At 39.6% G+C, this 11,873-nt stretch overlaps 1 protein-coding gene across 1 annotated transcript in view; it reads left to right on the top strand.

The window, feature by feature from the left end:
- The first annotated feature begins 3,442 nt into the window (after positions 1–3,442).
- Positions 3,443–11,873, top strand: part of nudt14 (nudix (nucleoside diphosphate linked moiety X)-type motif 14) — a 31,258-nt gene continuing 22,827 nt past the window's right edge. Inside the window, exon 1 of the mRNA XM_050058315.1 lies at positions 3,443–3,596. Within this exon, the coding sequence (XP_049914272.1) occupies positions 3,516–3,596 (81 nt within the window). The 5' untranslated portion in view covers positions 3,443–3,515. The remainder of the gene's footprint in view (positions 3,597–11,873) is intronic.

The raw sequence follows: 11,873 nt of genomic DNA, 5'->3' as shown, positions 1-11,873 counted from the left end.
CCTAACTGGTGACATATACGTGTTTTAACAATGGGGAATATTTACGTATACATATTTGTTTTTACATCTCTATGCCTTCATCTCATTTCATCTCCTCATTCTTTTGCCATAGTTTCTTTGTGTCCAACAAACCACAGCAGGTTGACTCTTGTGCATTGCCTCAACTCAGCAGTCCTTCGTCGTCTTATCGCGCCCAGCAGCTTGGCTGGATCGGGCAATAAAAATTGGACGTGCCCAGAGGAGAGACGCCGGTTCCTCTTTTGGGTCCGCACATTGTTTCGTCTAGGCCTGTATTTATTTAGATGTAAATCAGCTCAGCAAAAGTGTTACGTCCTGTCCTTGTGTAGTGGGCGGTGGACTGGGGCTCATTTGTTGGAGGAAGTCAGCCCCATCGAGATTGGAGCTGTGCAGATTGTTTTCCATTATAAGGCTGTTATTGATGTGAGTGGGTGACATCATGCAGCCTCACCCTTCAAGGCAGGGTTGGTGAGAAAGAGCTCCCACACCCATCTCTGATTCATTGCTCAGCACAGTGAGGATGCTGGACCTCTCGTCATTTTTGATATGAAGCTGTATTGGGCATTTAAAGGTGAACTCCAAACTCAAATCACTGGATCAGAACATGCGGTCAATCCCAAATCTATTGATAAAATATTCGATTGAGATGTTAAAGAATAGAGCAATATTTTGGGGAATTACTGAAGATACAGCCAGTAGCCTGTTAGCTCAGCTTAGCATAGTAACTGGGGCTGAACAACTGTCTTGGCTCAGTCAAAATGTAACAAAATCCCCAGACCAGCACCTTTAAAGCTCATTAATTCAATCTGTGCAAAAATCAAAGTTTAAATATGACACATTGTGGTTTTACAGACGTTTATGTTCTGTGCTATTGTTTGGCCAGGGACAGTAACTTCCCAGTCTTCACTGGTTGCCAGGCAACATGTCACGGCCAGGAAATAGTCTGGCACACAACCCACTGTAAAACAGCAACTCTTTATATTTAATATTTAACATATAAATGTGAAGAGAAGAATTAATCTTTTTTGTTCTAAATCTCAGCAAGGAAATAAGTAAGCAGATTTCCCAAAATGCCGAAGTATTCCTTCGATGTTTTCTGAACCTGCCTAAGTTTCAAGGGGGAAAGTTTATAGGTGACCTTGACAATATTTGTTTTATAAAAAAAAATCTTAATAAGAAGCTTTTTCTGATGCTTTCAAATACATCTTATAGTCCTGAATGTGCTGAAGAAGACCGGCTAAAAGCTCCAGAAAAAGCTAATAAATTGCCCTTGAGTTTTCTTCCCATTAGTAATATTTGTTAAGCAGTACAGTAAGCAGTAAATTAGCATATTTTAGTTATGATCTGTGAGTTGAGAAACACACAATGCAGATTTTCATCCGTACAGAAGGCTTTCACTATGCATAATATGTGGAAATACAGTTTAAATGGTCAAAAAAAATGCACACATGTCCTGTTACATTCACTAAAAAGATAAGCAACATACTTTCAGCTTGTTTTAACACAGAATAGCAGACAAAACACGACTAAACATACCGTCCTTTATGAATAATGCACCCCTCCTTGGGCTAATAAGTAACAGTTACGTGACCTTTACTTGACCTGTGAGTGTTGTTTCCTCTGAGCCAATCAGTGTAATGTTAAAAACACAAAACGGTGAGATGCAGCATCATTCCATTATCTTTGCCTTTATTTCTTGGCTTCCATCAGTATCTGATGTTATATATTTGGAACAAATATGTTGCAGTGGTTTGCACTAGCAGCAAGAACGTTCTAGGTTTAAAACCCACCTGTTCTTCCTGTGTCTGTGTGGCACTAAAACATCCATAGGTTTGAATGTAACTGTGAATTGTGATTGGCACTTTTTGCACACCAAATGTACTCAGTTTATAAGCAATGCTTTGGTCCATAAACCCTCATCAGGTAAATCTCACCCAGTGATTTTACCTCATGAAGGTCTGAGGACATGAACATTGAATGGAGTAGTTACTGAACTGAATGTTTGGGATTCTTTGGTCCATTTGAGTTTGACTCAAATGCCCCTGTCAAAAGGACTTTAAGCCCCCCAAGGCAAATCTGTGATTGGTGATATGGAGATATATAAATAAAACTTCACTTCATGGTGTGCAAGAACACTACAATGATGCAAGTCTACTTATCAAGGCTTCAGTCTTATTCAAAAAGAGACATTTATACTCTTTTTATCTTGACTTTTACTGAATCTTACTGTGTTTATTTTTATTTCATGAATCTTATTTTAGATCTGGCTGAAGGAATTAGGTCATGTTTTACATTTAGGGAAAATTAGCTTCACCCTGTCAAACAGAGAGGGACTCTTTAAGAAAATCTGGCAACTGGTCATTAGTTAGATTGAGGAATTAAAGTGAATGGGTAATAGTTTAACAGGTTAACTGTACCATGGTGTCATATGTCAATACACTGTAACCTGTGGGATAACTTATGTGTAATCTTTTTTTGTCTTACCACCAGTGCTCCATTTAGTTTTGTTTCTTCTTTTGCTTTTTGTATGTTTCTTTACTGTATTACACTGTTTTGCAAAAGCCAATAAACAGACGTAAAAAAGGTGTAATTTTATTTTTAATGTTTATTTTTCTTTAATTTTGTGGGAACAAGTTATTATCATCCCACACAAGTTCTCTGGGGGCTTTGTAGAATTTATTTGTAGATTTTTTAAATATTCATATAATTTGTTATAAAGCACTTTGAGGGGTATTTTATGTCTGAATGATTCCATATAAATAAATTTTGTTGTTGTTTTACCATTATTTATATAAAAAAATATATAGCTAAGAAGGGATTAATTAGTTGAATTAAATTCTCTAAATAAGATTAAAAGGAGTAAAAAAAAAAAAAAAAACGATTTAATGGAAATGCTTTTTCTGTGGGGGGTATTTTTAATTTAATTTTGATAAATTATTTGTTGAAAAAAAATTGTGGCGAACATGTGTCGTGTGATTTATTTCACAATACCAGCTTTTTCCCTTTATTTTCCAAACTATATTCAACACATAGAGTATGGACATTCTAGATTTTCATTGTAAAAGTTGTAGTAAATATATTTCATAATATAAAAATAATGTAAAATTAAACAATACATGAATAAAATGCAGGGAAAAGGAAGAAAACATAACGAAAACAAAGACCTTCAGGGTGTGTTGAACAGATGACAGGGACAGCTTGACTGCACTAATTCTTATCTCAAAGGATTTTATTTTTTAATTATTTAAATATATAACATATAAACAATACTTAGACTCTTAATCTGTTCTCTTGTTCCATAAAATGCTTCAGACAGTTTCCATACAATAAAATGAACAGTCCTTATTTTCTGATATTGCTTCTTTCACCTCTCCTGCCATCCTCACAGTTCACCCTCATGTCCTCTCCCGGCTTCCGTAGACATTCCTTCACTGTCAGTTAGTGTGCGGTGACAGACAACCATCGGTGAGCCGACAATCCAGCTCCGAGTGTAAACTATGGAAGAGATTAACAACATTGAAGTCACTCCGTGCACAGAGTCCGACTACCTGAAGCCGTTCAGGGTGCACTACAACCAGGTGAGTTATTTCCATCTCATAACGGTTGATAGAGGATGCTGGATGCTGTAGGCTAGCCCAACCCCCCATTCATTTTGCAGCTAGCATGCTAGCATAACATGAAGGCTAAACTGACCTTAAACACAGACGTTGACAGCAACAATTGACATTACTTTAACCACAACGACTAGGCAACTGTATTCAATAAATTTTCACGTCTAACATTTCCCTCTGTGTGTGACATTAACCGTAAACCCGACACAGCTAAGAGGCAGACACAAGCTAGCATACTGACGGTATCCTTTTAAACTGAGCATCACGTAAACGTTAGCACATGCTTTACATTAGTATGAGGAGCTGGTGTTAACACGGTTCAGCAGTGTTACACACAAGGAAACGTGTTTTCTGTCTGGATAGCAGGTCAGGTGAGACTTGTTGATCCCAACTGTCAAATTGGCTCCTGTGTGAATGCAGCCTGTGTGCTGTCAGTGTCTCTGGATCAGAGGTCTCCACAGCTCAGAGTTATATGGAAGTAAATTGCCAGTTTATATGTGGTGCATTGTTGAGACGTGCCTGTTCAAATCTGATGGGATTTTTTTTAGAGCTAAGACTATCCTAAATCTCAGTTTCACCACACTACAGTGAAATTACAGGTCCAGGATACAGCATGAAACACCGCAGGGACATACAGTATGCATTCAGCTCATTGCAGCTGCAACCCTTTACATTAATGTCAAAGTATTTAAAGGTGATGGTCTCTTGTCCTACTGTACGTACCAGACCTGCTTACTGCAACCTTTTTTATTTTAGTCACTTATTGCCAAGTTCTATGTGTCTTCCCACACCATCACAGGCCACTGATGAAAGTGTGAAAGGGCGCATTTGCATAAATATATTTTTATCAAATATGCAACTAAACAGATTCCTGAAGTCACGGTATCAGATACGACTGGCCAGTATCATGATATGAGACTAGATATTGTCTTAGATTTTGGATATTGTAATGTCGTGATTTGATTTTCTAAACTTGCCAGACTGTTCTAGCTGTGCTATTATTTGCCTTTACCCTCTTAGCCATTATATCCACATTACTGATGATTAATTGTCCAAAATCTCATTGTGTAAGTATGTGAAAGCACCAGTAATCAACCCCACACTGTAGTAGCAATATTGATATTGGGGTATGTGATCAAAAATATCGGCATATTTGATATTCTCCATATCTCCCAGCGCTAGGTAGAATGGCCAAGGGTAGATAGGTGGAAATAGTTAGAACTAGGAGTGAGCAATAAGGATGTTTACCCTATACGGCATTTTTTTGGCATTGAACGTGACCATAAATGTCGGTCTTGCATTTCGGATACTACGCCTTCAAACCCAAAGACATTATTTCCTGAATGAAGCCTTGAACTACTACCTCTTGCCTTGTGAAAGGGTGGCTTGTAAGTCTAATTTGGCAAGACTTGTTGATTTCTTTAAGATTGTATTTTACAGAGATGCTGTTTGGCGCTGAAACTAGAGATGCACCGATCCAGCTTTTTCAGTTTCGATACCGATCCCGTTGCTGTGGCTTTGAGTATCAGCCGATACCCGATACCGATCCGATACCATGGTTGACCTAAAAAGCTTTATACCTTTACATGTAGAACAGAAAAGACCAGAGGCCTCAGGCATTGATGACTACACAGTTCTTCCCTAAGATAAAATGAAACAAGATGAAACAGATGAATGCAATGATGAACTATTTATTTTTAACAAAAATAAACAATCGTGCAACAGCAGTTGAAATAGTGTGAAATACCTCCACACAGCATATTCTCTCCTTCGCTCCATGACGTATGACGTAGCCCACGTCGCAATAGATTTAAAGGGAAAGGATCGCCTCAGGTATAGGTTGCATTTTCCGATACCCGATCCATCTATTTTGATGATATCGGGGCCGATATTTGATCCAGATATCGGATTGGCGCATCCCTAGCTGAAACTGAGCATAATAAGCGATAATAAGAATTATAATAAGCCAGAGTAAATATGTTTTCTTTGTCATTTTCATTTTAAAATGTAGTGTTATTGCTATAGGTTAAATTCTGTTATTCATGGTGACCGATTTTTTAATGCCACAGAAATCTCTGGCCTCATGTTACCGTACATAAATGCCAATGAGGTAAAAAGGTTTTAATTTGTGGAGAAGAGAGCACTGGTATCTGAATCTATAGCAGGAGAGAAACATTTTGAATCAGGGCATCCCTAGTAGTATTTTTCTTCATGTATATTTAAGGTGTTTTGTATTGGTGGATATTGAAAGTGTATGTGTTGTATGTTCATAGACGCATCTGGCATGTATATGTAGGTTTTATGTGGATGTTGGTAGGATTCACTTTTTGTATTTGGACATATTGACAAATGTATATTGTCTTGCAGTACGTAATTATATCGGTCAATTAGAAATCGATCACTTTCTAAAGTTAGACATCTTCTTTTATATGCTATCGTAGTGATTGTTGTATAGATTCAGTTTCTTGTGGACCTACTTAAGCACATTCACACCAGCATATAGGCCTACTGTGTAGTTGTCATCCATCCATCCATCCATCCATCCATCCATCCATCCATCCATCCATATCTATTCCATCCATTTTTAGCTGCCTATCGAGGTCACGGTGGCAAATGGGGCGGGCAAAGTGGATCGTCTGCGACTGAAATCTCGTTAACTGTACATTTTTATCACATAAGATCAAAAGCTGTCAAATTTCATGTCAGCTGCCTCTGTGGTTTTCAGTAAGTGCTCAGTATTGTTAACCGCACTCTGGAAATCGAAAGGCATGAGATGAGCCTGAGCCTGATGCATGACTCCAAATCAGTATTACTATGCCTTATTTATCAGTGTTTTTATAGATAGGTGCATCATTACGAAAATATTTTGGTTTTTTTATTGAGTCCTGCTAAAAGAAAAGTGTGATGACTGTGTGTCCTGATGGTCTCCAGCAAAGTGAGAAATGCTTCCTCACCCAAACATAGGCTGCAGTCCAGGACGAATTTATTTTTAGGTTTCAAAATATTTGTGCTGTTTTTCTGTTCCTGGGTTATAGACTTGGCTTCTGTTGTGTAAAATCAGGGTAGTGACAGTGGTGCAGAGGATGTATGATGGTAAAACTCACTCTTCAAACACATTACATACCCTGTAGATGATAGGAAGGGGCTATTTAACGTAGTGTGACTGATGAGGTGCAGTTCATGTCATTAGTACAGGCAAGATAAAAGCTATTTTGTTCACTGTGGGCAGGGTGACAGTGCTCAGCGTTCAGATGAAAAGTGCTTTTTAAACATAAAGAAACTGCCACTATCAGTGATTTGAAGGAGATCTTTTGTAGTTTTGCTTTCAATTTAATCAGAAAACTCAAGTACCAAGACACTCATGTCGAGGGGAGCTCAGCGAGGAGGGTTTTTTCTCCACATTTGGGGTTTACACCTGTGACAGCAGAGGAGGAGGGGGGGGGTTAAGCTTGTCAAGAGAATGGCGGAACGGCTAAGACAGCAGATGGACAACAAAAGAGATGATGGGTGGACTCCCTCTCCGTCCTGTCCTCCCTTTCATCCTCGTCATCTCTCCTGTGCGGCTCGGGAGGGGCTGCTCAGGGACTCCCCACAAAGGCCTCTCAGTCACACTGAGGGAGCATCTCTACCCCAAAGCTTTTATGTTCATCTGTACATCTGCAGCTTAGCCACTGGACACTAACCGAAACCTGTTCTCACACACACACACACACACACACACACACACACACACACACACACAGAAACACACTCTTAAAGTAGATAATGTCATGCGTGAGAGGCTCTCTTCATCATTAGTGTTTACTGGTGTTTTGTCTCGTCTCCCTGGCCTCCCTCTACAAAGCAGGTGATTGTCCCTCGTTGACTCTGGGAAACCCCTCTTATCTCTGTCGCCTCGTGCTTACGTTGAATCACGGGTTGCTACTCGGAGCCGGATAATTACCTCCCATTTATTCATTATAATGATTTGAATTATTCATCTGGAATTATTTATCTTGTATAGCTTACAGCCAGTGACCCCGGCACTCCTTCAATGAATATGAGATCCATTATGATCTTAAAACACACATCTTCTCACATGAATAGTTATTTATGGGCTCAAGCCTGAATCATGGCAGTAAAATGAGCCTAATGAGCGTGAGGGTGTCTGTGGGTGGCGAGACGATTGTCTGCATGCTTAAAAACTTTGATTCAAGGCAGGGAGATAATTCAGTATGATAATTTATTACCTGTGAGTGGAGATATTACAAAATGAATTACTGAAGTTCTTGTTTAACCCAGTGAACATTTTTGTCTGAAGTAATGAATAACAGTGGAATTCACACCATAAAACACCCTACGCTTCCCTGCTGCCATAAAAATGTAAATGATCTGAACTGAAGTTGAATAGTTGGTTCAAAGTTGTCACGTAAGTAAAGTTAACTGAACTAGAGAAAACAAGTTTGAATCGACAGCTGTATTGTTACACTAACCTTCATCATGGTTCATATTGTTTTTAATTATGATGAGAAGAAACAACCCTGACTTAGCTTAAAGGGACAGTTCACCCCCGAATCAAAAATACATATTTTTCCTGTCACTTTTAGTGCTATTTATCAATCTAGATTGTTTTGATGTGAGTTGCTGAGTTGTGAAGATATCGGCCGTAGAGATTTCTCCTTTCTCTTACATATAATGGAACAAGATGTCACTCAGCTTGTGGTGCTCAAAGCACCAAACATATATATTTAAAAAAACTCTGAACAGAAATAATGACTTGGTTACTCAAGATAATCCACAGACCTTGTTGTGAGCGGTTTCATGTAGGAACTAGGGCATTAACAGAAAAGTCGATTTGTTGACGTGTCGGCATCAGTGGCACAAGTCGACACTCCCCGGGAGGAGTCGACAAGTCGTGTGTTTTTTCCCTCTCTCTCTGTGTGTGTGCTTGTGTACAGAATGCAATCGCTGCCTCTGATTGGCTTACTCTGATACTTTATCCTTGACTTAACCAGTAGTCACAGTCACTTCATAAAAAGGGTGGTAACGTTACTTGGCGCGCGTAGAGGGGAAATTAACACAAGACCAGTGACTGCTTGGCATGTATTTTTCACATCGTGGGGATTTTTCACGGACATTTTTATAGGAAACTACAACGCTGAAGTGCGCTCGACTATGAAAGCCAGAATGACTGCGGACATTCCTCGCGGAGTCCGCTCCGCTAATAGTACGCCCGAGTATGTTTGGGCCTGAGAGTGACAGACACACATCACATGTGTGGAGATACTTCACTTTCCTCCATCGTGTCAATGTGATGACGTCATCAAATGACTTGTCGACTCGACTTAAGGCCCGAACATACTTGGGCGGAACGTACGCGGAACGGACTCCGCGGAGGTCCGCAAGCCCTTTGCGCGCAAAGCTCAGATTTTACGACCGCGTGGACTCCGCTCCGCACACCAGTGACTGCTCGGCATGTATTTTTCACATCGCGGAGATTTTTCACGGACATTTTTACAGGAAACTACAACGCGGAAGTGTGCTCGACTATGAAAGCCCGAATAACTGCGGACATTCCTCGCGGAGTTCGCACCGCTAATAGTACGCCCGAGTATGTTCGGGCCTTTAGACTTTATTGACAGATAAGTTGACCTGAAAAAAATCAAAGTCGTTAATGCCCTAGTAGGAACTATTTTCTTTCTACCAAACTACACCCACCAACCGTATCACCTGGCAGAAAGAACCGTGCATCTACAGCTAGCCTTACTGAGCTAACTTAAGTTACAGCTCAGCTGAGGAGGATGATCATTAATATTTACATCTCATGCTGTCACGAGTAGGCATAGGAAGATATGAAAATTGCATGTAACAGTTATCCTCACCAAAGTAATTGGCATTCATGATATTATTCCTCATCCAAATAGGTGTAAAACTCTTAAAATGGCACTAGAACACACTGAAATAACTTTACCTTACATATGGTTAATAAACAAATATTTTTGTGCATCACAGATAGGACACACATATTTTTTAACTTTTTTTTCTATCTCAAAAAGCCAGGCTTTTAAACTTTTTGAAATGACATTGTCTCTTTTGATATGAAATATGACAATGCTTGATTAAGGTCTTTTGCACTTTTTGAGGTTGGTTGCCCCGCAGTCTCTTTGGTTGCTGCTGAACATGATTATTTGATAATGAAAATTCACCACCATCAATTTATTGATTTTTTTTTTATCACTATTCACAATCAAATTATATATCATCCCATCCCTGGTCTCGGGCACAAGCCTCTTATCCATGAGGAGATGCACACTTCCTTCTGCACAGTGATATGGTTGGGAGATGTGGGAAAATTTTAACAGTATTGGATGGATTACCATGAATTTACAGACATTCAAGGTTCTAGGACAATGACTCGTGATGACTTTTTCTTCAAGTGCCACCATTCAGTAGTTTGTGGTTTAGTGTGACAAGTCTCAAAAACTATTGGCTTCAGTGATCCCTTAACTTTCCATGTGGCACCATCATCAAGTCAACATTTCATTTTGTCCAAGACGTTTATTTATGACCAAGCACCTGCAAAATGAATAACATCACAATCACATTACAATCAGGCTTAGCTGTAGTTTGTGTTTAGAGCTAATTAGCAAATATTAGCATGCTTAAACTAAGGTCATGGCATACATTATACCTGCCAGTGCCACACATCAGCATATTAGCATGATGGCCATTTAACTCAAAGCACCACTGTGTCCAGGTACAGCCTCACAGAGGGAGAGAGAGTGTGACTGTAGACTTTAAGCCTTGTTTCTTGACAAAAGACTTTAGGGATTGATCTATTAACAAAATTGTTGTTGATAAATCGCCATCTAAATCACTATATCATGCCCATCATGTTGTAAGAAATTAAAGCATGGATTTAGAATAATTATCTCACATGAATTCTGCTGACTACACAATAAAAATTACTGCCATACATTTTTGGCAGATGTTTTTAGCAGTGGTTAAAACAGAAATAGGCTGGAATCAATTCCTCCAAGTAGTATCTCAGTCAGTTTGCATTAGTGTTGTCACGATACCAAAATCTTTGTTTCGGTACCAATACCAATATGAATTTCGATACTTTTCAATACTCTAAGGTACTTTTCCTAAGGAAAAGTCCTTTTGGATACAAACCTTTAGAACAATAAATAGTAGGGGTGTAACGGTACCAAAAAAATCATGGTTCGGTAAGTACCTCGGTACGGACGTCACGGTTTGGTAACTCAAATGTTCCACCAAGTTTGTTTTGTCTCGTGTTGTCTCCCTTTGCGAGGCAGACTTTCTCTTGTCTTTTTTCACGTACGCCAGCTGTGAATGTTGATACAGGTGTTGTCATACACACCACTTGCACAATATATGCTCCAATAGGAACAAGGAAGGCGTTTGTGTGCATAAATGAATTAAATAAATGAATGAATTGAATCAATTTAAAAAGTACCGGTATTTTCCAAATGCAGTATAGTACCGTTTGGAATACTCTAGTACCACGGTACTATTTTAGTACCGGTATACCATGCAACACTAGTTTGCATTGGAGGAAACATGTAAACTGACTTGATGTGATTTGAGGTCTACATGCTTTCTGCGGATTTCACCCGGGGACACAGTCACGTGGGCGTGTACAAGGAGTGTGTCCTTGACACTGGTTTCGGCACTCGTGGATAGGAGCCACTCACCGGGTTGTTTTAATGCTGCACTGCAGAGCCGTAATTTCATCATTACTGGTCGATCAGTTTGTGCAGGTGCAGATGCTCTTTGTCATTGTTGTTTTTAGACTTAGCTGATCATTAGTTCAGTGGTTGTAATGTGTGTGTGATAGCCCTGCTGCCTTTGTTCAGGCTGGTGAGAAGACAGAGACCGGAGCTAGAAAACTGGAGAGCACATGTTGAGATTCAAAGAGTGCTATTGTATTTGGGGACGGTAGTTGATTTTTTTTTTTCTTTCTGCTGCAGCTGCCGGCTTTATAGTGTAGTCAGGAGGTGTGTGTGTGTGTGATGGTTATTAGTCTTTAAGCACCTAAAAGACCATACATCCCTCCCTACAATAGCCATTCACACAGGAGTCTGTCATTTCTGATGCCCAAAGCCAGAGGGACCACATTAATTTCAAGGTCCTGTGTAGCCTGGTCCTGCTTCCCTTCCTCTCTCTCCCTCTCTCTTTCTGTCTATGTCTCTCTCTCTCTCTCTCCCCACGGGCTAATCTCTCTGTCGTAATCCATGTCGG

Source organism: Epinephelus moara, chromosome 12, assembly GCF_006386435.1.
Source record: "Epinephelus moara isolate mb chromosome 12, YSFRI_EMoa_1.0, whole genome shotgun sequence".
NCBI classification, from domain to species: Eukaryota; Metazoa; Chordata; class Actinopteri; order Perciformes; family Serranidae; genus Epinephelus; species Epinephelus moara.
The sequence above is the reverse complement of the archived record's forward strand: the minus strand, read 5'-3'. Positions and strand labels throughout refer to the sequence as shown.